At 40.2% G+C, this 26462-nt stretch overlaps 1 protein-coding gene across 2 annotated transcripts; it reads right to left on the bottom strand.

Moving 5' to 3' along the window:
• Positions 1 to 859: 859 nt before the first annotated feature.
• WDR47 (WD repeat domain 47) lies at positions 860 to 26254 on the bottom strand. Of its 2 annotated transcripts, none has more exons than XM_079313774.1 (15): positions 25976 to 26254; positions 20195 to 20361; positions 19605 to 19688; positions 18962 to 19046; positions 15842 to 16644; positions 13245 to 13365; positions 10454 to 10632; positions 10094 to 10351; positions 9299 to 9377; positions 7927 to 8084; positions 5164 to 5333; positions 4256 to 4426; positions 3726 to 3857; positions 2914 to 3132; positions 860 to 2254 (listed from the first exon to the last, which is right to left on the bottom strand). In XM_079313774.1, the coding sequence occupies exons 2-15, from the start codon at positions 20350 to 20352 to the stop codon at positions 2112 to 2114; spliced, it is 2760 nt and encodes a 919-aa protein (XP_079169900.1). In that variant the 5' UTR covers positions 20353 to 20361; positions 25976 to 26254; the 3' UTR covers positions 860 to 2111. The 2 variants fall into 2 exon arrangements, with proteins under 2 accessions (XP_079169900.1, XP_079169901.1); XM_079313775.1 differs by having other exon boundaries at positions 9299 to 9374.
• Positions 26255 to 26462: the final 208 nt, after the last annotated feature.

Below are 26462 nucleotides of genomic sequence, written 5' to 3'. Positions count from 1 at the left end.
CGGGGGCCGCTCCGCCCATGAAGCGCCGCCCGGCCCTGAGGCGCCGTCTCGCGCTGCGGGCCCGCCCCGAGGGAGCGGCGGCCCCGCCCCGGGCACCGCCAGAGCCCCGCCCGAGCCCGCGGGCACCGCCAGAGCCCCGCCCGAGCCCGCGGGCACAGCCAGAGCCCCCGAGCCCGCGGGCACAGCCAGAGCCCCGCCCGAGCCCCCGGGCACAGCCAGAGCCCCCGAGCCCCGCCCGAGCCCCCGGGCACAGCCAGAGCCCCCGAGCCCCGCCCGAGCCCCGCCCGAGCCCCCGGGCACCGCCAGAGCCCCCGAGCCCCGCCCGAGCCCCCGGGCACCGTCAGAGCCCCCGAGCCCCGCCCGAGCCCCGCCCGAGCCCCCGGGCACCGTCAGAGCCCCCGGCACACAGACGCACCTTGGCTGTAATTCCAGCTCGAGCACAACAGGCGGGGTATAAAACGATGGATGTAAAACCAGACCCGCACTGTAAAGACACAACTTGCAATAAAATTCATGTCAGGAAATCACTATGCTTATAGACATACTAATTTAAAATAGGTTGCCAGCTTTGACTGTAGAGAGAACTAGAGAAAGGCTATTTTCCTCCAAAAGTAGCTTTGTATATGCATCATTGTATCATACATATGTATTGCTGTATATGTATCTAATAAAGAAAAAACAAACAAGATTTTCAGCTATACGCCACTGTATTATTACTTACTGCACTGCAAACTTCAATACTTGGAAGCTGTATCAAAGCTCTTAAGGATTTTATAGTTAAATCATAGGTAGAACTGCTGTATCATAGTTGGGACTGAGGAATTATAAACCAAGAATTCAAAATAACTGATGAAACGGGTGCAGGTGTTGGAGGTCTTTATTGAGATTATAGCACAGATACACTTCTATAGTTACCTTTCCACTTTTATACGATAGTTAAAAATGCTTGCTACAGTGCACATATAATTTAGTAACCAAGAGAATCCAAAACTTAACTGCAGTTCAAATAAATAAATAACCAACCTAAAGTTTAAGGTTTATATTTTAAAAAGTAAAAGGAACTGTACAATATGAAAATATAACAATACATAAACATTAGAATCTAAAGTTTTGTAGAAATAAAACTGCAATTTCCCATACATAAACAGTGCAAGAAATAAAATTCAGATAAGCTTCTGAACTGGGAATTTAAACAATTCTTAAATTATCATGCAGACATAGCATTTTAAGCCATGCTGGTTTCTATTACAGCATTAATGGTATCCCTTTTACTTGAAAAATTGATAGCCATTAAGTTCACTGTGACAACTGCTGCCAATCCACTCTTTTCTACAGTACATTATACACAGAGGTATTCTGTTGCATTCAAAAAGTAAAATATTACATATTTCTACTGGAAAAAGTCAATATTTTACTTTTCCCCCCTCCAACGTGTTAGCTGGTTCAAAACAATGTCATGTAGTAAAAACAGCAACATTTTTCCCAGGTTAGATGAAATGAAAGAAAAACCCCCATTATATAATGGACCATAATCAAGAAGTGGTTACTACCTAGTCAACCTTTAAAGTTCAAATTTTTTTCTACTAAAAACGTTGAAACTGTGAAGATGTTATAAAGTTTGAGCTCTTGTTTAAAAGTGATGAATACAATAAACCTGAAAAAACAGTGGAAGTAGTTTTTCTTTTATGTATGTGTAATTAGTTACATACAGTTGATTAAAGTGTTCCTCAACTTAAGTTTCTATACAAAATTCTCATTGAGGCAAAGAACAAGGAATGCAATTAATACCAAACTGTAAACACATCATTCATGTTACTCTGAGTGCACATCAACAACAGAAGAGTTCTCCTCATAGACTTTGGCAACAAGACTACAATAGGTCACAGCAGCATGAGTTCAACATGGAAGACTGGAAGCACTGCAAAAGAATATACTAAAAACACCAAGACCTCCTAGAAACCAGAAAAATCAGTGACAGGTGCCCCTCCTCTTGGCAAGACACTCTCCTGCTCAACTGCTGCTCTCTCAAAGCTCATTATTATTACTTGTTTTGACAGTTCTGTAGTCTCAGGTCTCTGTGCTTTAGCTGCATAGTTGCCTTTGTTTGCATTCTAACCATTGTAGGTCCAAAGGGTTACAGTTCTGTCTGCAGAAGATGACAAGAAGGAAAGATCTTGTGTGTGCCACCTGCACTGAATAACTTTGTCCTTGTGCTCCCCTACCACCATCAGGGGAAGTTGTTTCGTCAGGTCCCCTGTGGAGAGGAACACAAATCATTACTCACAGGGATTTAATGGATCCACATCCCAGCCCTTGAGTAGTGGGTCTTTTTAAATTAGTTTGCTTGCTTAAAGCTTCCATCTGTATTCCACCTTATGAAGTGTACTTGATCCCCCTTTCTCTCTGTCTCACACACACAGAGCAAAACAAAAGGCCCCAGTGTTTCAGTTTTTTGGCAGTACTGGATACAGTACAACTATAAAAAGCAGATCTCCACCATTTTTTTTACACAATGTGATTAAGATTTAACGGTTGGAGAAAATCAAATAAATTACATATAACCAGTATCTTCCCTATTCTTAACTCATCCCAATAAAAATGAGAATTACTGTACTTTTTTAGAGATTTTTTTTAAGGGTCAATTTTATGAATGCTGTCTGAAAGCAATGGCCATCTCATCAGGCAAGAGTGTTAATCAGTGTAATGAGACTCTCACCCCAAAACAGGATTCAGTTCACAGCCTACGCTTTCACCACAACTCCCAACTTCCACCAGAGACACAATCACATACATACACATCCAACCTTTCCAAGCTCTACTATTCTTTCCCCTGTTCAGGTAAAACCCAGTCCTTGAGCCAAGCTCTGAAATGCTCCCCCATCAGAAGCCCCTGGCAGGCAGCAGCTGTGTTACCTTGCAGGTCTGTCACCTTGATCTTCATGTCGTAGGAGCCGGTGAGCAGGTAGTGCGCGCCGGGCGAGAAGCGCACGGAGCGCACGTCGCTGCCGTGCGGGTGGTAGCTCTGCACCATGCGGCCCCCGCGGATGTCGTACAGCATGCAGCTCGAGTCCTCCTGGCCCGTGGCCAGCAGCCTGCCACTGGGATCCACTGCCACCGAGGCTACAGCACTCCCTGCAGGGCCAAGAAACACCAACAGCAGCCTTAGCTGCGCTTTTGCAAATAGCCAACTTTTTTTTTTGTTTTTACCACAAGAACATGTATTATAAAGAACGTTGAAAGCTGGCCTCAAATTTAAAGCCAACATATCCAGCTTAGAATAAAAAAAGTTCTTATTTTTCAGCACTACAAACTCTGATACTGTTAAGTCACACTCAAATGGTAGCAAGGACACTATTAAAGCTGCATGAGAAAGTATCTGTTCCGTCACAGGAAAGAAAGTCACTCATGAGGAATACTGCAAAGAATTCACCCTGGCCCTAAAGTTTCAAAGACTTCAGTTAGGTTGCTGTATTTGAATGCACTTAAAAGTGTCTTATTTGGAAGTCATGAGGGAAAAGCACTACTCATCTTCTGAAAGGAAATATTACTTTAGGAACAGACAAATAAACCAACCCTACAGGTACAGATATCCTCACTGGTTCTTTCTTTAAGCCAAGCCTCAATTCTGTGCCACAAACTCCCCTTACATTCACTCTATATAACCTTGACATCTTCAAAGTCTATTTTCATGCCAGGATGATTAGAAGCATAATAGCAAATCTTGCCTGTTCCATGAAACGTTGTTCCCACAACACGAACACAGCTTGGCACTCTCAAATCCCAAAATCTTACAGTCTTGTCTTGGGATCCAGATGCAATCATCCAGCCACTCCACGTATAAAGTGCTAAAATATGTCCTGTGAACAAGGAAACTTGTTAATTTGATTAAGCACCATTAACCCAACACTGAAATATTATTGCACATACACTTGGGATTCTTTTTTGCATTTAGAGACTTAACAATCCATGGAAAACCTGCATGTTGCATGATCCAATGCACCAGTGTATGGCAATACCCAGCTTTGTGTCTTCTCTGGAATGAAGTGTGCACTCTCTGCATTAGATTAACAGCAAACATATTTAAAGACAAACACTGCCCACCTCCCCTCAAAAATACCTCAAGAGCAATTGGGCGAGGAAAAAACCAGTCTAGCTAAAAAGAAAAACACAGTGACTTTAAACCAACCCAACCCAACCACTTTATTAGAATATAATACAGACTTAGAAAGTGTGACAGAAGCCACACTGTACCCACCAGTGTGACCACTTAGGGCATGCAGGCCTTGTCCACGCTGACAATCTGTAGTGTAAATATTACAGTCCCCTGCTCCAGCACTTATTAAAATAGCACCACCACTTTCTGGGCCTTCCATAAAAGCAAGGTCTCTGATTGTCCCATCGTGCATGCTGAATTCCAAATCTGGCCCTAAAATAATTTAAAAATCACTATCTCAGTTACTACAGTTCAAATAAAATCTCTAAGAATCTTGGGTTTGAGTATTGCTTGAGTTTCCTGCTTCCTAAAGCTTTGCAAAATGTACATAGACCATCACCACTGCAGCCAAGGTTTGTTATAGAGTACATTTATTTCTTTTTGCAAACTCTGGTGAACTCAAACAGTTCTCTTTGCCAGGAGGAAAAGATCATTGAGAGCACTGAACTACAAAGGACAAGGTAGCCTAAGTTCAAAACAGAAAAGATAAGAGCCACATTCAACACATTGATTAGGAGAGGTGGGTGTGGAAAGCAGTATTTGCTGGAAGAGAAACTTTTTTAAGATGAGTGAGAAGAGAGAACTAGGCAAGAGAAAAGGGAACTAAGAGTGGAGATAAATTTTTAGTGACAACCAAGCTCTAGAAGTGGGTAAGAACATCTGGTTGTTTTACTGTATGTGGGGAGGAATTTGCCAGGAGATAGAACAATACCACAGTCCTGCAAAATGAAACCAAAACACAGCCACCCAACCCAAACAAAACCTAAAGATAACTTTAAACCTCTGAGTGGTTCTCTGTTGGATAAAGACCACAGTGATGTTAAAGGGGAAGAGACTAAATTAAAATATGGGCATAAAAATAGCAAAACATCAAAGTAAACTGACTGGTTTAAACAAATACTGGACAGTAACTGAAAATAAATTATTTGAACTAAATATACATACAGTACCTGTTGCATTACAAGTTTCTGCATTAAATGGCAGCACTTTCACATATTTATCATTAGAACCAGTAGCTAACAGCTGTCCACAGGGGCTCCAGGCTACACAGTAGATTGATCCTTTATGATGCTTATTCCTCTTGAAGCGAACTACAGGTTGTTTAGGAGTATTATAAGCACTGGTAAAAGAAAAAAAAAACCATCATATTTCCTTTTATTTCTAAGGGAAACAAAGTATTCTAAAATGAAGATACTGTTTTCCTGTTATTTTGGTACCATGAAATTCATATGACTACTTGCACAGCAACATATACATGTGATCAAAGACTAAATGATCTTCTCATTTTCTCAATTTTTCCTCATCTTCCCATTCTGAGATGAGCATGCAAAAAGAACTTACCCAGTGTTCCTTAATGTGTAAAGGGTTGTTACAGATATATATAGCAATTACCAGTTATAGAACAACAAAACATTATCTCCAGAGTCCAAAACTAATGTGAGTTCTCTACATCTTCCATACATCAGCAACTTAATTGTTTAATTAAATATGTTCACTTTTGAATATGCAAGAGTTCAACTAAGCAACAGTAGGCCAAGCCTGTGCAAGAAAAACAGATCTACCACTCTATGTTAATCCAAGAATCCTAACAGCATCTAACTACACCATAGATTACTACTTGTAAAACCTTATCAGCTTTACACACTGCTGAAATAAAAGCAACAGTCCCAGTAAATTACATTTCCTTGACTGCAATCAATTACCTTCCTACAGTGTTCTTTTTCTGCTCTCACAGCAGGAAGAAATCAAGCACTTAGGATAAAGTATTGCAGTATCCATCTCTGTATCACTGCAGTAACATCAACAGAAGAAATTCAACAAACTAAATTGGAACTGAAAAAACCTTATTATAAATACTTGAACAGAAGAGACAGAGAGAAAAGATGAAAGACAAACATCCAAGCCTGTTGAAAAACTCTGGAGATTAATATTGTTTCAGTAACAAACACTAAAGTAAACCTACATGGCAGCTAATTTTAATTTGTTGCCAGAGAGGAAATCCATTACAGATTAACCTAAATCAGGACCACTCAATACACTACAGAGCTTCCTAGTTGGCCTAATGCCTTACCTCACACTCTGAGTTTGGATTCACCACATCTTAAAAGCTGAGGATCATGATTCTCTCAGGACATGGAAGCACCTACCCAGGTCAGAGACTACATGTTGCCAATCCACTGCATGGAAGCACTGATTATTTGAGCAATGTTTGCACAACATGTATCTGTCAGTGTTTCATCTTAAAGGTGTGCAAAAACCCCCACACTACTACTATACCTTTAGAGAAAGGAAAAAAACAAACTCCAAACCAACCTGTTTTGAATAATTCATCAGCTTGAAGGACAAGTAAAAAAAAAAGTTTAAATAGGTCCAACAGAGCTTCAAAGAACCATACCTCTACACAACCATAGCTTTGAAAAGCACATAATTTTGAATGCATGTCTAGACTTATGTTGTTACAAGGATTAGAATATCTTTAAGATAATGTAATCTCTCTGATGACTTGTAAATCCCATGATGAAGTATTTCAGGCAAAATGTAAGCACAGTTGAAGTCAACAGTAAGTGGAAGAATTACAAGCTCAGAACTGAGAAAAATCTCAGTATTGCTTTCAGGTCCAGATGCACTGTGTCTCTTGCACATCAGATCATGCACTGCAAGTACAAATTAAGGCTGTAGAGTTGCTCAGACCTTTTCCAATGAGCAGAATAAGCAGCTGTACAGGAGCCAACATGTTTTGCACTGCTTACCAGTCAAGAGGCTGTTTGGGCTTCAAGCCCAGTATTAGGTAACAGAAATCAATTCCTTTTTGTGTTGTGTCATACATGGCTCATAAATATTTTGGAATTAAACTTCAAAGGCTACCTTACTGATGATATTTAAGGAGAAGAAGGCAAATCAGATTACTTTTTGAACACTTTGGAAGCTGGGACATGAGTCCTAAGGTGGGAAAACGTCCCAGATAAAACCACTGTGCACACTGGTGCACTCTGTAAAATTGTGAAGTTTAAATGCATGCACTTCTCACCTCCTCCAAGAAAATAACAGAAGTGGAGCAGAATTATGAAGATTGCTATTGATATGGCAATATTTTATTTTCAGATATATTGTCGCTATCCTACTAAAAAAATGGGTGGAAAGAAAACTGAAAATACAGCTGCACAGTAAACCACAAATGATGCTTTTTCTGTCAAGGAACCTAGAAAATAATGTTTAGAGTAAAAACAGGTCAACATACACCCTCTGGCAAGTTTTGCTGTAGAAGTCAAGAAGAATCAAGAACTTTCTCTACTGTTAAATCTGTCCTCCTGCCAGAAACTGAATCTTGTGAAGCCCAGCTTGTGCTGGCTTGGGAACTGACACGTTTTCTCCCACTGTTACAGCTGGAATATCAACACACAGGCCAACCAGAAAACTCAAAAAAGCCCAGCTGCTTAGACCAAAAAACCAAAAAACCAAAAATACACTTTTATAAGGAAAAGTGTCCTGTGGCAATACATCTTGCAAATAATAAAGAGAGCAAAAAGTAGCCCACAAATACACAAATACTTCAGCACATCACCTTATTTTTGTTTAGGAATTCAGGATTCCAAGGAGAGCATTGCTGTATTTATGACAATAAAATAAAGATATGAAATGTACAGGTTTTAATAGCTGCAGGAGAAAGAAGTGCTAAAACAGAGAAAAATAAATTATTATATTAGCTTTCTTACCTTGGGTCAATTACTTCTGGATAGGCACAAACTCTCAAAGTTTTAGAGTTAGAACCAACAGCATATAAACTCCCACTAGGATGAAAGGCTACAGCTCTGACAGCTTGTGTGTCTTCTAGAGTATTAATGCAAATAAACTGCTTTTTTGATTTGTCATCCTGTGTAGAAGGAGAACAGTAAAATTAGGTTCTTCTGTGTAAAACTGGACATTTAAAAGTAGGTGTGACTGCTCTGTAGAATAATATAAAGCTACTGTAGCCAAGTATTAACAAGTAGCAGCACAGCAGGCTGGATCACTCCAAGCAGAATTTTGTAAACAATGTCTACTCCAAGTCCAAGAATGCCCTTGAAGCTCTTTTCTTCAACTGACTTTTACAGATAACATCAATTAGTATTTCTCATTCTCCCTCCAGACTTCCACCTGCTTTTTTCTTCTAAACAGCCCACCTCAGATGGGCTACCATTTATTTCTGTGTAAACACATTTAATCTGTGTGAAACTTGCAAGAGGAACAAAGCTGCCTTTTTACTGAGAACAGCCCAAGTCAAACACAGTTTCTAAACCAAATATAATATTAAACATAGATTCAGACTTTCACCCTGTACATAATGCAGTTATCATTGCATTATGCTAAGCTTTATTACATCATCCTCCTTGTGACTTCACGACCACCTTTCAAGGATTATGTGTTTTATTTATGCAGGAATTTTGGAATGTACCTAATGCAGTTATTTTCCTATTAACTATTTCCCTGGTTTTTCAGACTATACTGACTGGAGTCCAACACTCAAAGTTCTTACCTGGAAAACACAAAGCAATGGTCCTAAAAGACATCCCAACAGAATCTGTTGTACAAGAAGAACCTAAAAGATCTGGTACTGTTTGGCCTTGGGATCAGAAGGGCTTTTCAGGGTGTGCATGTGTACAACTCACCAGTGTATATAAATATGTGACTGGGGGAGTGAAGAAGATGGAGCACAACTCTTCTCAGTGGTACCCAGTCAGAGGACTGGAGGCAATGAACACCAAATAAAATAAAGCAAGTACCACTTCAACTTTCTTGGTGCTCTAAAAACACTGTGAGGGTGGTCAGACATGGGATGAGGTAGCTTACAAAGACTGGGGGGAACATCTTTTACCCTTGGAGAGACTCAAAAACCAACTGGACCCAGCCCCAAACATCCTGCTCTCATTGACTCTCTTTTGAGCAGTGCATTTGGATTCAGAGTCCAGCGTTTCAATGGTTCTGTGACTGTAGACACTGCACCAACCAAAATTTAGAATAAGTATCTCTTAACAGTAAGAGGATGTCACACCCAGGATTAAGTACTGTTTTGATAACACATGTGGTAAAAGACAAAAGGAAACTCACCTCATCACCTCTTGTCCTGGATAAGTTCCCTGAAGAGTCTTCTGACTGTGGCTGACTGACAGCATGTTCTGATGAGCTGCTTTGATTGGTGAAGGGTGTAACATCACAAGACAAAACAGCAAGAGCAGAGACAGATTTTTTAGTAAGTGTTTTTCAGACTAAAGTTACAGTTTCAGCCATTCTCAGAACTGACTAACTTGTATCAAGTGTTTTACATGTCTGAATCTTTATCATTAAGCTATCAGTTTTACAAGGGACAGCCCTTTTTGCAGCAACTCCAAGTATTGAACAAACGAACTCAAGTTAAAAATATTTTTTATTCCATAACATACCTATCTATAGATGCAATATATACACACAGAGAGGTGGAATAGTTACTGTTTCTTTCAGGTCAGCACTACTTTTAGTTAACAGAAGAAATTCAGTTCCCATTCTGTCCTGCTTCTCCTTTCATCTAGTTTGTATTTCATAAAAAACCTTCCAAAAACTTAGAATGACATAAAATGAACAAGAACTATACATATAAGATGGAATAAAAAGCCCAAAGTTAAAAACAAGCATAAAATGTAAGCCATAACAAGTAACCACTATTCCTCATGCATGCTGTCAAAAAAAAAAAAAAAAGACTTTATAATCACTACATACATATTTAGAAAACACTGACTATGAGCTAAATACCCCTATTCAACAAAAAATTAATTTGATAGCTAAAGATAAACACAAGCAGCTCTCCCACAGTGCTAGGAGAAGGATATTTCCAGTATTTCCAGTCCTGAATGCTCTCTAGTGTCTTACCTCTGACTCCCCTGCACAGGTGACTCTTCAGGAAAGGGTATCTGATTAGCTGATCCACACTTGCGAGGAGTGCTTGTGTTAAGGTTTGGGCTATCAGTTGTTATCCTCTGGCTACCATCTGAAGGTGCTGATGTGAAGTTACTTGCTGGATGGGTAGACACAATCCCTTTGCTCCCATTACACTGCTGGCTAAGTGTCTGCACATCATTTCCAAGACTGTCCATACCCATATTTAATTCTCCCAGTTTCTGGATAGATCTAGTAACAAATGACAAGTTAAAAAACCCAAATCATCAAACCATGTCATTATGAGAACTTACAGAGAGATATGGGTGGGTAGAAGAATGAAAGTCCCCCAACCTGTTCAGAAACTGTTCAGTGAGGTTCTGTTGCTGGTCAGCTCCATCTTCTTGATGAACTCCTCCTTCTAACAACATCTGCTGATACAACTGTCTCTGCTGCTCTTTCTGCTCTAAGTGCTGCTGGTAACGTAGCCTTTGTCTGTAGTATTCCTGAAACTGCTCCGTGGAGTCACGAAGCTAAAAAGGAATGAGAATCACAGATGGAGTTTAAGGAGTTAATTGTGGTATTTAACATAAGTATTTAAATTCTGGTTCAGTATTTTAACACGAATACCAGAAAGCCAGGAGATTAATCTCTCAGGAGTGATGATTTCATTCTCCCTTAAAACGACAATTTACATATTAAAAAGAGAAAGCACTGCCAGCCTACACTACTCACTGTTGAAGCAGCCCTGCCATAATTCTGAAGGAGACTGCTCTTTCCTACAAAATTTCCAAAGTATTACTTATGATCTAAACAAAAAAGTGACTGAAAGCTGAAAATAAAACCCAGGAAACTACATAAGCCATACTTTCATTACAAATTTAGTAGTTTCTGCCATGTTGACACCTCCTTGCCATCAGCCTGCAGACCCAGTTTATCTCTCCCAGCAGCAGTGGTCTATCCAAGTGGTACATTTTACTTTTGAAACTGGTACCCTGCTTTAACTTTAAAATAAGGAATTTTCTGGACCAAGACACACTTGAACTTCCTTTCTCATAGTCTTTTCTTCTTTACATACTGTCTTTATCTTCCCACACTGCCAGCTACCCAGGACTTTTTGCCTTCTGCATTCCCAAACCTCATTTTTCTTTCACTTTTCTGTTAGCAGCTGAGAACAAGATAAAAATGAACAAACAGAAGACCAAAAACACTTTAGTCCAAGGCCAGATTATTCACACTGAAGTGCCCCATATTTTCTGAAGAAAAAAAAAAAAAAAAACAAACTGCAAATTTACCTAACAGAAAAAACCAGAAAAATACTAATAGATAAAAAATAGTAGTAGTAAAAAAAAAAAACAAAAAAACCTTGTGTGGGTTTTTTGCTTGTGTTCTGGAGTAACAGCTTTGTCATCTATGATTTAAAGTTGTGTAAGGACATGATCATAACTCTACATTCATTCAGACAATTCATACACATTCTGTCCTTGTAACAGCCTTTGCATTTATTCTATTAACAATTATTAACAGTACTTGCATAATGATTTTTTTGTTCTCTGACAATTTTTTTTTATTTATAATGGATTTCCTAGCACTGGTGGATTTGAAAAATATTTACCACCTTAGGTTTCTCATGGTGAATACCTGCAATTCAGAAACTCCAAAGTTACTGACAGAAGTGAAAAGCATTTATTTTCTGTATTTGAAATTCATTAACTATTCCCCCCTTCTTGGATTATCATCCAAAATAACAAGTAGATTCTTGTCTATACTTCTTTTCATGACTGATGCTTGTTTGTTACAATTTTGTTCAATTTTTTGATTTTTTTGTATTCTGTTCCACTATTTCCCAACAAACATGCAGACCTAAAATATGTTGCCCAGAAGCTCTATTCTATAAACTCTGGCTTCTAAATCAGCCTCTACAGGAACACCTCAAAAAGAAAGCTCTGAAAAGAAACTTAAATTAATTTCTTACTCCTACAGATATATCTGTACACCACTATGATGTGGGAAACAAAACAAGGTGAAATTGCACCAGGTACTATGTTCTTTTCTACTTATGTATAACAGACTGGCCAACATCTTCACCACAGCACCTCCTGTCCTCATTCTTTCCTACAAATTCTGCATCTGTTTAATATTTTCCCTCTTGAAGTCTGCCCTATTCTATATTCTTCTAGCTAAGCTCTTGCTTCCCTTCCAACAGGCATACAAAACACCACTGCAGCAGAGATGCAACTCAAAGTCCTTGAGGGGAGGGAAGTCCTCAAATGTAGAGAGCTTTGTTAATCTTACAGTAGATCCCACTGCCTCACTCAAGTGTCCAGAGCCTACTAGAACACAGCCCTGTCAAAGCTAGGCTGGTTTCCAGTCCCACATAGATGTCAGTAGCCAAGACAAAGTTTACCTGAGAAAATCAAACCTGAATCTGCAAACAGAACAGACAGCACACTCAATCCTATTTTTCATTACCAAATTTAGAGACTAGTATTTAACTGAAAAGAAAAGAATGGAATACGTAAATGCTTTCATTGTTTCTTTATGAGCTATTATTTCACTTATTTCATATTGTTATTAAAAAAAAATTAAAAAAAAAAAAGATAAAAGACTAATAGATAGTCAAGGCACAGGCCTTCAAAGATGAATCCAAAAAAGGTTATGCTATTAGATTCTGAATAGTAAAGATATATTTATGAGGGAATTGCCCAATTTTAATCTCCCTGTATTCTAGACAAGAACTGATATAAAATGACCTATGAAATCTACACCACAGATTACAAGTTACATGTTAGATTTCTTGGTAAAACATGAAGAGGATGCTTAAGCACTGTTTACCTAACATTGTTAGCTCAATTTTTATTTCCTTTTAAAGATATACACAGCAGTTTAGCTGGACTGCTGATGTGACAAGGCATTCTAATCAGCTGCATTACAGACTCAAATGACAGCAGAACTTTATACAATGGGGGGACAAAAAGTAGTAGTTCCTTTTACAAGATGCAATATGGCATTTTTACTATAGTAAAAACTAGATTCAAAGCAACCCATTGTCACGCATGAAGTTCTCCACACAAAGGCAAATCATTATGAAGTGATCAGAACCCAGCTCAAAGGCCCTCATTATTTTTAAACAAACAAGCACTACCTCATTTTTCTCTTGTTTGGCTGATCCCTGACTCTGTGCTGCATTGAGTTCATTTTCTGGAGCTGAGCTCTGGCACGCGGTCTCGCTGCCGATGGGACGCTGGGGCTCCACAGGAGTGTCACTGCTCGCAGCAACATGGAAAAGAAGAGATGCTTCACTGAGAAGAACTAAGAGTAGAAAATCAAGTGGAGAAAGATAACATTCTAGAGTAAGGGCTGGTAACACAGGCATGCAAACTAATTAAGTCATGTCAAACTGAAGATACTGCATAGGAAAAAAAATGCCACTTGCAATGTGTTATACTAAAGAAAATAAACCCCCTGACAAACAAGAAGCACAGCCAGTTTCCAAAAAGCCTTACTACCATAGCACACTCCAACTTAATTTTTTTATCCCTACATTTGAATTCTACATTAAGTTATTCAAAATCTTTCATTTCAAAGCAATTATGTGCACAAAATGTATCTGATATGCTACCAGACTAAACTCTTCCCAAAGACCAGTCAAATTACCACTACCAAACTGCATTTAAACTAATATCCATGGATATATATGCTTAACATACATAAACATGTTAAACATCCATCTGCTTGAACATTCCTGAAAGTGCAAGGCAGAAAAATGTTTATATTGGTTTTTCTTTTCTTGTGTTAGAAGTATTTCTGCATGGCACTCTTTCCAAAACATTCTGGCAATCTATCAGTAAACGTGCAGAACAGATTACAAGCCTTCGATGCCAATCTTCAGTTTTGTCAACTTGAAGTGTTTTACTCAGTGACTTAGAGCAAAGGTTTTTTAGAAGCCATTTCAAACTTTTTGGGTATCTCTGCATAATAACAAAAGTAACTCAGCTGATTAGAAGACAATTGCTTAATGAACTCAACTTGCAAAAGAAATATAGTATTTATGTCATGTGCAAGAGGAAGCAAGTGCCAGATTTACATAAAGCTCAGCTTCCACCCTTGCAAGTACTGTCATTTAGGCTGGACACTTGACCTGAAGTTGGATTTTCTTCTGAAAAATGTAATGCCTTCTTGAAAACTAGGGGTCTGGCCCTGTAGTTCTAATTAAATAATTCTGAGCCTTTAATCCTAACTTCCAAGAGACGTATTATTAATGAAAAAACACGTTACAAACTTGACATGAAAAGGCCTACATGAAGAACTGCAGCAATTAATCATCTTCTTTAGCCCACACAATGATGTTATTCGTGCAGAATTAATCTACTACTCCAATTTTGAAAGGCAATCAAAAACCTCTCAAGAATCAGTTTTAACACTGGACCCTAGTCCACTCACACAAGTGGTAAGTTTTGATACAGATCAGTAAAATTAGAGGATTCTCTATAAACTAGTATCTTTAGGAGGCAAACACTTTATAAAAATGTAACATTGGGGATATTTCCATAAGGCTTAAGCTATCCACAAAAACTCCAGAAGAACATGTGGAGAGCCTGGCAAAACCCACGATTTTAATCAAACAAAACAGCTCCTTTCAAGGTAATTATTAAGATAAATATTAAAACATACATTACTCTAAGTATTTCCATTATCACTGGTGAACTGACATCAATTTGTGAGTGTTTGTTTCCTTTTTACTGAGTTTAATTACAGCTGCTCTTTACCATAACACAACATATGGAATATTGCTCCAAGGCAAAACTAATAGAGACACCAGCTGTGGCCTGGATTGATCACCACTGCTCCAAATGCTGTCTGCTGGCCACTGCACCCAAGTGCAGGGCTAGTTACCCATCTGGTCCTCTAAGAGCCAAAAAAGCTGGCAGCTGCTTTCTAGGGGAGTTTGAGTATAACCATTAGAAAGGGAAAGAACTGCTGATCAAAAGAAAGGCCAGGCAGAAACATGAGGATAAATCCTCAACTGATAAGTACTATTTCTCCCAGTTACCAGGACATTTCTCTCAAAAGCCAATTTTACAGTCTACATTTCATTAAAGAACTTATTAATAGCATAACCCAACTATACCAAAGTCTGATACAAAAAACATAATACCTTCAGCTGCCTTACTCATCTTTGATTTTAAAGATATGAAGTAAATATTTCAGCTGAGCTACTATTGTAACAATTTAAGTGATACAGGAATGCTACAACAATGGTATATTGTAATTTCCACCGACTTCACTGGGATATGAAAATTGTTCAAGGATACTTAGGTAACTAATTTACAGTGTCAGGACCAAAACTATTTATCAAGACTTGAGGACAGAATGCAATGAGAAAGAAGGTGGGAGTTACAGCTATTTCACTGTATCCATTTATTTATCTGGAATGGAAGAACACAGTAATACTGAACAGCTAAACCGTATTACATACTCAGAGCATATTTGTTCTCTGTGCTAGGAAAGTTTAAGAAGGCCCAAATTGAATCCATAAGACTGAAACCAAATATGAAAATCTACTTAGATCATAAAAGCATAAGGAAGAAAACAGCCTGTATACAGAGTTTTCAGTAACAGAATTTAAACAACCAAATTATGTTTCAGTGTTACAATTATGTTCAGAGTTACAGTGCAGGTAAGAACACAGAAACAGTGCAACATAAGCTACAGCAAAAACAGAGCTCTAGTTGCACTTACCGCTCTGGTGACTCTTCAAAAATGCTGTGACATTCAGTATTCTCAAGCATGAGACTCCTGCTGAGATTCTGGACTCCGGGGTAATGGAAATTAGCAAAGGAGTGTGACATGGGGGAAGTTTTGGTCCCGAGGTCTGTGACCCGCTTGTCGTGGTTTGTCAATCCACACGAGAGCCCGTCCAAGGCCGGGTTTAAGGAGCGGGTCATGTAAGCGTCCGCTGACTGCGGCCGTCGCATTGGGGATGAGGGATAAGGAGAAAGTTTGCTGATAAGAGGTGTCAGAAGATCAGCATAGGCAGCTTTTGTAGGCTTGAGGAGTTTATCAACATGAATATTAAGCATCTTTTGTTCAAAAGCACAAGAAAACACAGTAGCTGGCAGATTCTGCAGCCACGATAACAAGCTAAGGTCCAAGTCATCACAGCCATTACCACACAAGAGATCAATGCCCAGCAATACTTCACTTTCTGTGATTTCTTCTCCTGTAGCTTTACTCTGACAGAACTCCACACAACATTCGTAAAGCAATCCCTTCATTACAAGCTGAAACAAGCGATTGTTACTTGCTTTGAAGCCGGCCTCGCTCAGTTTCCTGTCTGCTGGAATGAACTCTGCCACCATGACACAGGCTTCTTCAAAGCAGTGCACACGAGCAGTGCTGGGGTTCCAGTCCTTGAACTCGGCGTGGTTGGTGAGGCGAGGCAGTGTCAGCAGCAAGCACAGCTTACTGTAGTCTTCCTTAGAGGGACAGTATTCCTCCAGTGCATGCAGGCACTGCACGGCCTCTCGCATGGTGAATTCCAGCTGTGGAAACATTAACAGCAACACAGCAATCTTGTTTTACAGGATGTGACCAAAAGTATGTATTCTATCACCATCTGTTGAAACCAAGTGGGGCAGTTATCCTTATCTCGGTGAGAGATATTTTCTGCTAATGGGGCATCTGTTAAAACCAGGTGGGAAGTCATCTTTATCTTTTCCACAACCCATCCTTCCTCCAGGAAGGTATCTTCTGTTAATGGGCCATTGAGTCCCAGCGAATGACTGATAAAATTACATCATCCCACTGGGAGATGCTCCAGCCAGGGGGAGGAGCCAAGCCTTTCCTACCTAGATAAAATCTGAGATTTGGAACACCAAAGCAGCCTTTTCCACTGGATTCCAGAGGAAAACTGGACCTTCCCTCATCATCACTGGACCTTCAGAGGAAAACTGCATCCTTCTACAGGACCACTGCTTCAACAGAACCACATCTGCCACTGCAGGAGGATGCAGCCACCATTTAATGGGACTGCTGCCAACACCCTGACTGACAGGGTGTCAGGTTGCATTCTGACTCTGTCAGTGTTTTGGGTTTCTTCTCTGAAATACTGTATTTCTATTTTAATTTTCCTAGTAAAGAACTGTTATTCCTATTTCCCATATCTTTGTCTGAGACTCTCTTCATTTCCAAATTATAATAATTTGGAGGGGGGAGTTTACAGTCTCCATTTCAAAGAAAGGCTCCTGCCTTTCTTAGCAGACACGACAAATCTGCACTGTGTCCTTCCACAAGAAAACACTTGAAGAACAGGCAGACACAAAATTTGTCTGCTATCATTCATTTATTACTATTACTGCTTATAAGTTAATTAAAAAAGGACAGAGTCTGAAATTGCTGATCCAAGTGTTGTTACAAAAAAGACACATTCTTAGATGCTCTGACTTCCTAGAAACCCCCATCCAGTCCCATTTTTTACAGATTTATGGAATATTTTCATGTCACTGCAGGTTTGATGGGCTTAAAATTTTAAATCTGTGACTAAGCAGCTCCAATTCTACTGTAGCACAAAAGGTTACTTCCATTCTCAAAGCCAGCTGACTTATTTTCCCCTTTATTTCTATAGCCTATGTCAGTAGCTTTCAATACATGCCTTGTAGATTGCTCGTTTCCAGTGATTAGCAGCTTTTATACTGAGATTCTATTCTTTACTCAAAAATGTTTAAAAAGTCCAAAGAGTTCTCAGAAGATAGAACCTCAAAATGAATAGAGGACTTTATTACAAAGCCTGTTGATAGCTAAGAGCCAAAACCATGTTTAATACTCAAAACCTGACATTTTCAGTTACACAGATTAAAAAACCAGTAAAAATCCCCACTTACCCTTGTTACCTAGAGACTTCAATACAGCAGCCTTTGAGCCACAACATGCCAACACATTTGGTAACATTTACAATAAAATAAAGAATATTAATCTGATTTTTCCCCTCTACTGCTATCCAAGTAACAGTATACAGATTGAGGGATCTAAGGACTAGTACTCCTCCCATTTATGACTAGAAATTTGGACTTATTTTAACTTTCTCTACTTTGTCAAGAAAAAAACCTAAAGTACAATGTAATAGGATAAAGAATTAAAATAAATTCAGTCCAGAAAACAAAATCACTTGTCACTCTTAATTTTTAATTTCATAACATTTTTGTCTCAGAAATTTGGTATTACTGGATTGTAAACATAAATGGAAAACTGTAACTAATTTCACAATCTCCACACCTTCTTTGCCAGTCTGAGTTAATGTCTCTTTCCATATCAAAAACTTAAGTCCACAACTCCTGCTGTTTGCATATTTAACTGAAAGAGTCCTTTGTGAACACATCTGCTGTCTTGAAAAAAAAAAAAAACCAATTCTGACCTTTCTCTACAAAACCAATAGAAATTGAGCACAGAATTCATTCAAACTTTCATCTGGCCCCAATTAGCACAATAAATTTGTGTGATCCTGTGGCCTGCTTCAGGATACTTCTGGGAAAAAAAAAAAAGTAATTAAAAAAAGAAGAGCCCTGTACTTCAGCACAGTGACCTAAAGTAAATCTCAGGGTCAGGACCACAGACAAAGCATATGGTCACTGATCTATCTGCTAAGTTTCAAGCAACCCTTTCATGTATAACTGCATTTGAGACCATGGAGCCACACTCACTTACCAAGTGTACTGATTACTTTATCCAGTGCTTATGAAACCATTTGGTAATAGCTAAAATTTGTGCATTTAAAGCTGGGAGCTTCTGCTCTGCCTTAAATCAGACTAATCTCAAGAGATTTTCTGACAACAAAAAAAATCCCAAACCAGGGGCAATTCTTACATGCTGAGGCTCATCTTCTGCTGACATGGCATTGTTCACACATAAGGCTTCCAGGAACTTCTGCTTCATAATAATGTAACGAAACCTGCAGGTGAGAAGAGAAATACTGTACACCTTGCTCCAGGAGTTAAATAATACTCTAGAGACAAGCAGGCTTGTCTCATCAAATTACATCAAATTTCTGAGTTAGGCATAGCTATTGTCATAACAAAGAACTTTGATATGAACTTCAACAAATTGGTAACCACAACTTTTTTTTTTTTTAACAGGAAATATTTTTTTCCTAATTGCTTTCAGAAATATTCTACTACAAATATCAGAAGGCTAATTAGAAAAAAACCAACAAGTACAGCAATCATTATTTCTTGAACAGAAGGATGACAGAGCATCTATTAAAAGGTTGTACAACATGCATCATATTCCTAAAGTGTACATAACAACTCATTATAGATTGTGTGCACATACTTTAAGTGCAAGTTTAAAAACACATGAACACACTACAAGGACAGCACACAGGCTAGAAAAAACCACCAAAAACTAAAGTGAAAAACTCATAATCACTGTTTTTATAGACAATACTGAGAAATCCAGGTATTTTCCAGAACTCAAAAGAAACTGAACTCTGGCATACATTCAATTTTACCTTTTCTTGTCGAATTTTTCCATACATTCAAGAGGCTGAATAAATTGAAGAACCTCATCCCACTGGCCATCAAGAATCAATTGCCTAGTCAAAGAAAGGATCATTCCTTGAATGTCACTGGACAAGAACATCCCTTTTCTAAATAAGCAGCTCATTTAAATACAAAACAATAATTTAAACACACAACAGGTCATCAATTTGCTTTGAAAAGTCATTGTTTTACACAGGTGCCAAGATGACTGTTCAATAAGACTAACAGTAACAGCAAAATCCAAGTCTGTTCTCAATATTTTGAAAAAAATAACTGCACACTAGAAGAATAAATTTTAAGTACTTTTAAAGGCATATCAAAAAGGACAAAAGCAAACAAAAAAACATGCTAATGCATGCTACTGCTGCCTGGACAGTGATTCTAGAGCTGGAACACATTGCAAGGTTGGGCCACAGAATGGAACCATGAAAAAACAGAGTAAGATGAGGGTACAAGTTAAGATCTCCTGTTTAGTGGCACGGGGCTGGTGAGTGAATCACAGTTCAACTCCTGAGTTTTCATAAATGTGGTATTTAAGCAGCAGGAAAAGAAATCTTACCTTAGGAAAAGCATGTCATCTGAAAACAAGCCATTGATGACCCCACTCTCTTTCTCAAGTGCCAGCATGCTGATGTGAAGCTTCCTTGAGTTCAGAAAATCTAGTATTAGTTTAATTATTTCAGCTTCTTTAACGTTCACTGTTTCTTCAGCCGTCATGATGGCAGCCTAAAAGGAAAGAAAGAATTTTAGCTCTGATCAGTATCTTGTTTTCTGCTTGGTTAGCAAATGTTGGATACCAACAAAAATAAAAATGCAGATTTATAGGACAGAACATAGTGGCTTTAAAAAAATTGAACAAGACTAAGTAATTGATTTTGAGGTTCACTATGAAGCCATAATTAAGATTTACCAAAACACCTGCAACTTTTCTATTTCTGTCCTATGCATAAATAGGGACCCAAATAAAAAAATCTACCATGAAATCAATCCTCTGGCAGTGTGAAAATATTGTGCTTACTAAGTCTGCAATATGTAAAATTTCCCCTCAGAAATGCAAACAGTAAAGCTCAAAGAGCATAAGAGTCACTTACTATGTCATCGTCTAGAGCTCTCACATATGAACTTAAATATTTCTAGCATATATAAAAAGCACAGCACACTAAAAATGCCACTTCAACTTAACTTTGAAGTAGCATATGACAGCTAAGCCAGAGGTTTTTCCATTCTTCCTTCCTAAGGATGACTGTTTCTGTCTATTCCCCTCATGAAGGATCTAAAGCTGGCAGCCCAAGGTGCCTTAGACAGGCCCTGCTGCTGCCAGACTCACCTGCCTCCAGCTGTGTCCTGGCCCTTCCTGAGCCCTCCTCACTTCTGTCACTGCAGGAGCTTTTCCACCAGCTCATGTAGCTGGCTCAGTGTTGAATGTGCTGTTCTAGCCAACAACAGAACAAGTGGGCAGATGTAGCTGGGGCCAGCAGCTGCTTGGTTAAAGCTCCCACAGGTAAGGTCCAAGCTCCTTTGCAACACAATTCCTCCAAGGGTATGAGAATTGCATGTACTCCTCTTAGGAAAGCTATATTAAATTCTTATTTTGGCTAAGTATTGCATGATTCCCATAAGTATGACTTAAAGTAGAAGCTGTTGAACTTCCTTTGTCAAATGGTAAAAAGACTTTACAAGTAACTCCTAAAATGATCTGCTGAAAAGAACTGGGGATGAGAGGAAAAACCCACTAACACAGCCAAACTACACAGTACTGCCTTATCAGGGCCCTAAAAAACCAAACCAAATCCTCTCCACACCTAGCAGCACTCCTGTAGCTCCAAGAACATGATTTAACACAAGGAAAGTTTCATTTTAATCCCATGTTAGTACTGCAAAGAGGCAGTGGCTGTTCCCAGCTCTCACTCATCCCAGCCCCACAGCTGGGCTGTGCTGAACCTGCTCTGAGCCAGCTGCAACCCCAGCACTCACCCACTGCACGGGCACTAATGCTCACACAAAGAACAACAGCTTTGCTCTCTGGCACTAGCAAAGTCTTGAGCTAACTTTAAGCCTGATTTCAGTGCACTCTAATAATCATTTTAAGACCAGAGAAGAAACCCACAACAGTGAGGAACCCTGAGGGGAGGCAGCAGCCCCAGGAGGAAGGAGAGACACTGGAGCACAGTGATGTGAGAAATTAATAAAGGGGGGAGGAAGATGACCACACAGAGCAGAACAACCACAGCAACAGCTCTTAGTTCCCAGTGTCTCTCCATCATAATTCACAAGGAGACATAAAAATTGTTCTTGATTCCCTTGTGAAATCATTCATTTATGCAGATCCAGCAGCTGAAAGACAACCAGCAGTGGGCAACCTATCTTCCAAGACAACTTGAAAACACAATGGACCCTTCATGTATCTCATCCTTGGAAAACTGAAACTAAAATACTATCTACCTCCTACTAGGGAAAGATGCACAGAATCTGAGTAAATTTGAATAAACCGAATAAAACACTCAGAGCATTAACAAGAAGTTATTTACTTACCAGAGAGGAAAGGAGGAGACAATTATCCCAAGAAACCCTCACTGATCACCATAAACCAACACTAGTGAACTTGAAGGGATACAAAACCTTAGGCCTTAATAACATGGTTTTTTGCACTACTGTCTAAACCCCCAATTTTTCCATCTTCCTCACAACTGTATGCCAATTTTTTTCCACGTAAGTTTTTGCCAGAACATTTGACTAGCAAAGCATTTGATTATAGAAGCACAGTTTATTTTGGAACAACAGAGACCTAGTTGTGCCAGATGAAATGGCCTAACTTCTTAAAATGGCTGGGTCTAATTCCCATTTTAGTCACAGAAGACTCCAAACACCAAGTATTTTGATGGGTTTCATGAAAGACAAGCCCAGAGACCATAAGCACACTCCCAGGTAGTAAAGTTAAAAGGAAAAATTAAACTCTGGCTTGCAGAAAGCATCACTGCAAGAAAAATACGCACAGCCACAAATCTAAATCCAGAACTTGTAGAAAGATTATTTTTCCTTATGTTTTAGTCCTGTTTCAACTTCCCCTTTTGGCAACTGGATATGGATTTTTGGTCCCAGACAAAAAATTCAACCCTACCCTTCCATGCTGAAGGGGAAAAAAATCAATACAAATTTAACCAGCAGTTTAGTATTAACATCTTATTTCACAACCTCATCTAAAACATTTGCACTTCTCTTTTACTATGCTTCGTGACACTGTTGGTTTTTATATAAACTAATTAACCCTCTTGTCAAAAGACAAAGTAGGGCTTAGGCAAAAATGTACTGAGATTCCCCATCAGAAAATAAAATCAGACTAAGAATTCCTTTGAAGAGAGAACACCAAGTCCAGCTTTCTTTTCAACAGGCTCTACTGGACACAAGTGTAAACAGGAAGCCACCCTACATAGCTTCAAAGCTTCTCTTAATTATTTATATATTACACTGATGACAAAATGAGCATATTATCCAGTACTTTGATTCAGAGTACCTCTACATTATGTAAAATCCAGCATCTGAGAGCTGTCTTTCATATTCCATTGTAGTTTCTTTTAAATAAGAGGTTTGTCCTGCACATAAATCCTCTGACAATTTGAACACTTAATTTCATTTACTTAATTTTCATAAATCAGGGTAAAAAATGGTTGCACCCTCCATATTTGATACAGGAGTAGTAACATAACTTTCGGGGTACAGTAAAGAAAAGAGAGTTATAACATCCAGACTTAGTTTGGATAGTGAATTTCTGAAAATGAGCTGAAGTACACTGATAAGCTTATCCATTATCAGTATTATGATAATAATCAGTGTGCATTCCCTATCAGTGCAACACAAAAAGCTAGAAAAGAACAGTAAAACCACCAGAGAAGATTTTCATGTAATTGATGGTTTTTAGTCTGATGAGCTCAGACCTCTCTTATAAGCATTATGCTGTCAAAATAATAAGCAGCAATTTTAGCATGAAATTATAAACATACACAGGGTTACACATCACCCTCTATGAAATCTGAGGTTTTCTGACACTCACTGGTATGTCAGTATGTGCATAAATAAAAATAATAATAATTAAAAACCAAAGGACAGCAGGGAAACTCAAGATTAGAGCTCAAGCTGCATCTTTGGTCCATCACACTGTATTGCTTCCTGCTGGCACATATGGCACATAACGTCACAATCTGATCAGCTCAAGCTCTAATACTCAAGAATGATTGAAGCACAGCATTAGCTGGAGGTATAAATGAAAGCAAACAAGAATTAGAGCTTAATATTTCAGGTGCCTTGTATTAAGCACATTTCTGATACAACCTTTTTATCTTGCCCAGTCTTTTCAGAATGGCACTTCTCCACATCTTCCTTCCATCTCCTGTCTGCTCCCTCTTATCTTCTGCTAGTTCTGTATTTAAATTTATTTTTCTACATCAGAAAAACCAAAAAACTTCTTGCTACAAATATGACACATCCTTCCCTCTAACTTGAATGGACAAGATTTTGTTTAAACAAGCTCTTTGCAACATAATACCTAATGCTAAATCTCCCAGAGAGAGGAGAACCCTTGTTCTGTTCTTACTTATGTTCTAAGAATATGCCAACAGCAAGAATCCTCCCATGGTGTTAAAAGCATAAAAAAACCCTCTGAAAACATACTTATAGTCTCTTATGCAAATACTATTTTAGGAAAATGTTTATAAACTAGAAGCATCTAAAGATAGGTAGCTTAAAGAGAGACTGTTCATTGCTTTTTTCAAAGAAATTTAAAATGCATATTCATTCACATGATAAAAATTAAAAGTAAAATTTAATATTAAAAAGAACTGTGAAATTCTACAGTAAGCATTATTCATACGTTATTTATCAACTGAAACAAATCACTTGCTGATAGCATAGAATAAACATTTAGAAAACCAGGCTTAAAACAGGAATATAAAGTCTCTAACTATCCTGAAATACAAGAAAAGAAATAATACAGTTCAAATCTTAAGTGTCATGCTGTGAGAGCAGTGACACATCTAAAGGGACACTCAATGCCAAATTAGGAGCCTTGGTTCACTGACAGCTGCGATGCAGACCCAGCAGCCTCAGCATCCTGGTGAGCTGTCACAGAAAACCTCAGTGTGAGCAAGTCATACATATTTAAAAACCTGGCTATTTTGCATTAAGCTATTTCACCTTTTGTCCACCCCACAGTCACTTACGTTTGACTCTTGTGCCTTCCCAGAGGCCACTCCAGACTTCTGGCTACACAGAGCCCACAGCCCACACTCAGTCCCTAGTGGTTCCATTTCTGAAGTGCCCTCAATCATCTTCCAATTATTCTACATCAAATAAATTTATACCAAAAAAAAAAAAAAAAAAAAAAAAAAAAAAGAAGAAAAAAGGAAAAAAAGAAAGAAAGAAGACTATAGGCCCAATTTTTATCACAACTGATACCCACAGCAGTCAATAGAGCTTGCTGACACCCGTTTCAACCTAAGAAACCACACAATTCATTATCTCAAATGAAATGCACTGAGCATACTAAGGCCTGAAGAGAAAACCTTCACTAAACTTCGCATAGCTGAACTCTGAGACCTTTTCTACTCCAATACACAGTAAATCAGTGTCCTCTTACACACCAGCCTTTCCTGCCTGACACAGATTTCTCACTGGCTTGCCATGCAGTAATCCATTTTGTTCCCCTGCTTAGATCAGCTGTTGCTCCCGGTAATCCCTGTCTCACCACGCTTGGGAGGTGACCGCAGAGCTCAGCATTCACCAGCCCCTCTTACAACACGCACACGCCTTGCCCAGCGCATTCCGCACCGCGAATGACAAAAAGGTGACATTAAATTATGCAATACTTCACATCACAGTGAAAATATCAGGCAGAAAAATAGGAAAAGACAAACAACTTCCAAAGACTAGATATTAACGCATTGTGACTGCAATACCCCGCGCTGTTCCAACATGCTTTTCCTCTCCATAGGGCACCCAGCTCCGCCGGGTTTACAGCAGCCGCCCCGGTTAACTGCGCCGCGCAGCAGCATTGGGGGAACGTGAGCTCAGCACCGGCGGCGGGCAGGGCCGCACGGCCCCGGCGCAGTCCCGCGGGCCGGCCCCGGGCACCGAGCGCGGCCCCGGCCGGGCCACAACAAAGGGGCGGCGGCGCTCGGGCGTCGCCGGCAGCCGGGGCGATGCGCCCCCCGCGGGAAGCCACGGACGGGCCCCGGGGCCGGTGAGGGCGCCGAACAGCGCCCGGGCAGCGCCCACCCGGCGCCGCAGCGGCCGCAGCCCCCGCCCGCCCGCAGCCCCGCCGGCCCCCGCCCGCAGCCCCGCCGCTCACCTGCGGGGCCCCGCGGCCCGTGCGCGCCGGCACCGGCGGGGCGGCAGCGGAAGATGGCGGCGGGCCCGGCGGTGCGACGGGCGGGCCCGGCCCGGTTCCGCGCTCTGTCTGCTGCCGCTGGCGCTCCGCTCGCCGCCCGCCCGCACCGCTGCCCGCCCGGCGGCGCCCCGGGGCCCTCCCGGCGCCGCTGCCCAAGTGGAAAGCGAAAGGGGCGGGTCGGAGCCGCCCCGCCGCGGGGGCGGGAGGGACAGAGGGAGGGACAGATGGCGGCCGTTCCGCGCTGGGCGGGGCCGCTTTGTTCGCGGCGGGGCGAGCCCGCCCGGCGGGCAGGGCCGCGCCCCGCGCTGAGGGAACGCGGGGCGGAGCCGGGCGGGGCTGCAGCTGCCGCCCGCCAAGTGCGGGATGCCCCGCCCGTCCCTCGGCGCTCCTGCCGGTGGGAGCGCTCCCTCTCTGCCCGGTGTCGCCTCACAAAGGGCGGCCGGGCCGC

The sequence above is a fragment of the Erithacus rubecula genome (assembly GCF_903797595.1).
Source record: "Erithacus rubecula genome assembly, chromosome: 10".
NCBI classification, from domain to species: domain Eukaryota; kingdom Metazoa; phylum Chordata; class Aves; order Passeriformes; family Muscicapidae; genus Erithacus; species Erithacus rubecula.
Note: the sequence above shows the minus strand (reverse complement) of the source record. Positions and strands in the feature narration are given on the sequence as shown.

Bases quoted from the DNA above. Each gene is read 5' to 3' on its own strand.
- WDR47 (XM_079313774.1), bottom strand. From the start codon at position 20,352: ATGACGGCTGAAGAAACAGTGAACGTTAAAGAAGCTGAAATAATTAAA. The intron at 16,645-18,961 runs GTAAGAATTGCC...ATGTTTCCACAG, and splicing joins CAGAAGATGAGCCTCAGCAT to CTGGAATTCACCATGCGAGA. The intron at 4,427-5,163 runs GTACTGTATGTA...AAATTATTTTAG, and splicing joins AGAAACTTGTAATGCAACAG to GGCCAGATTTGGAATTCAGC.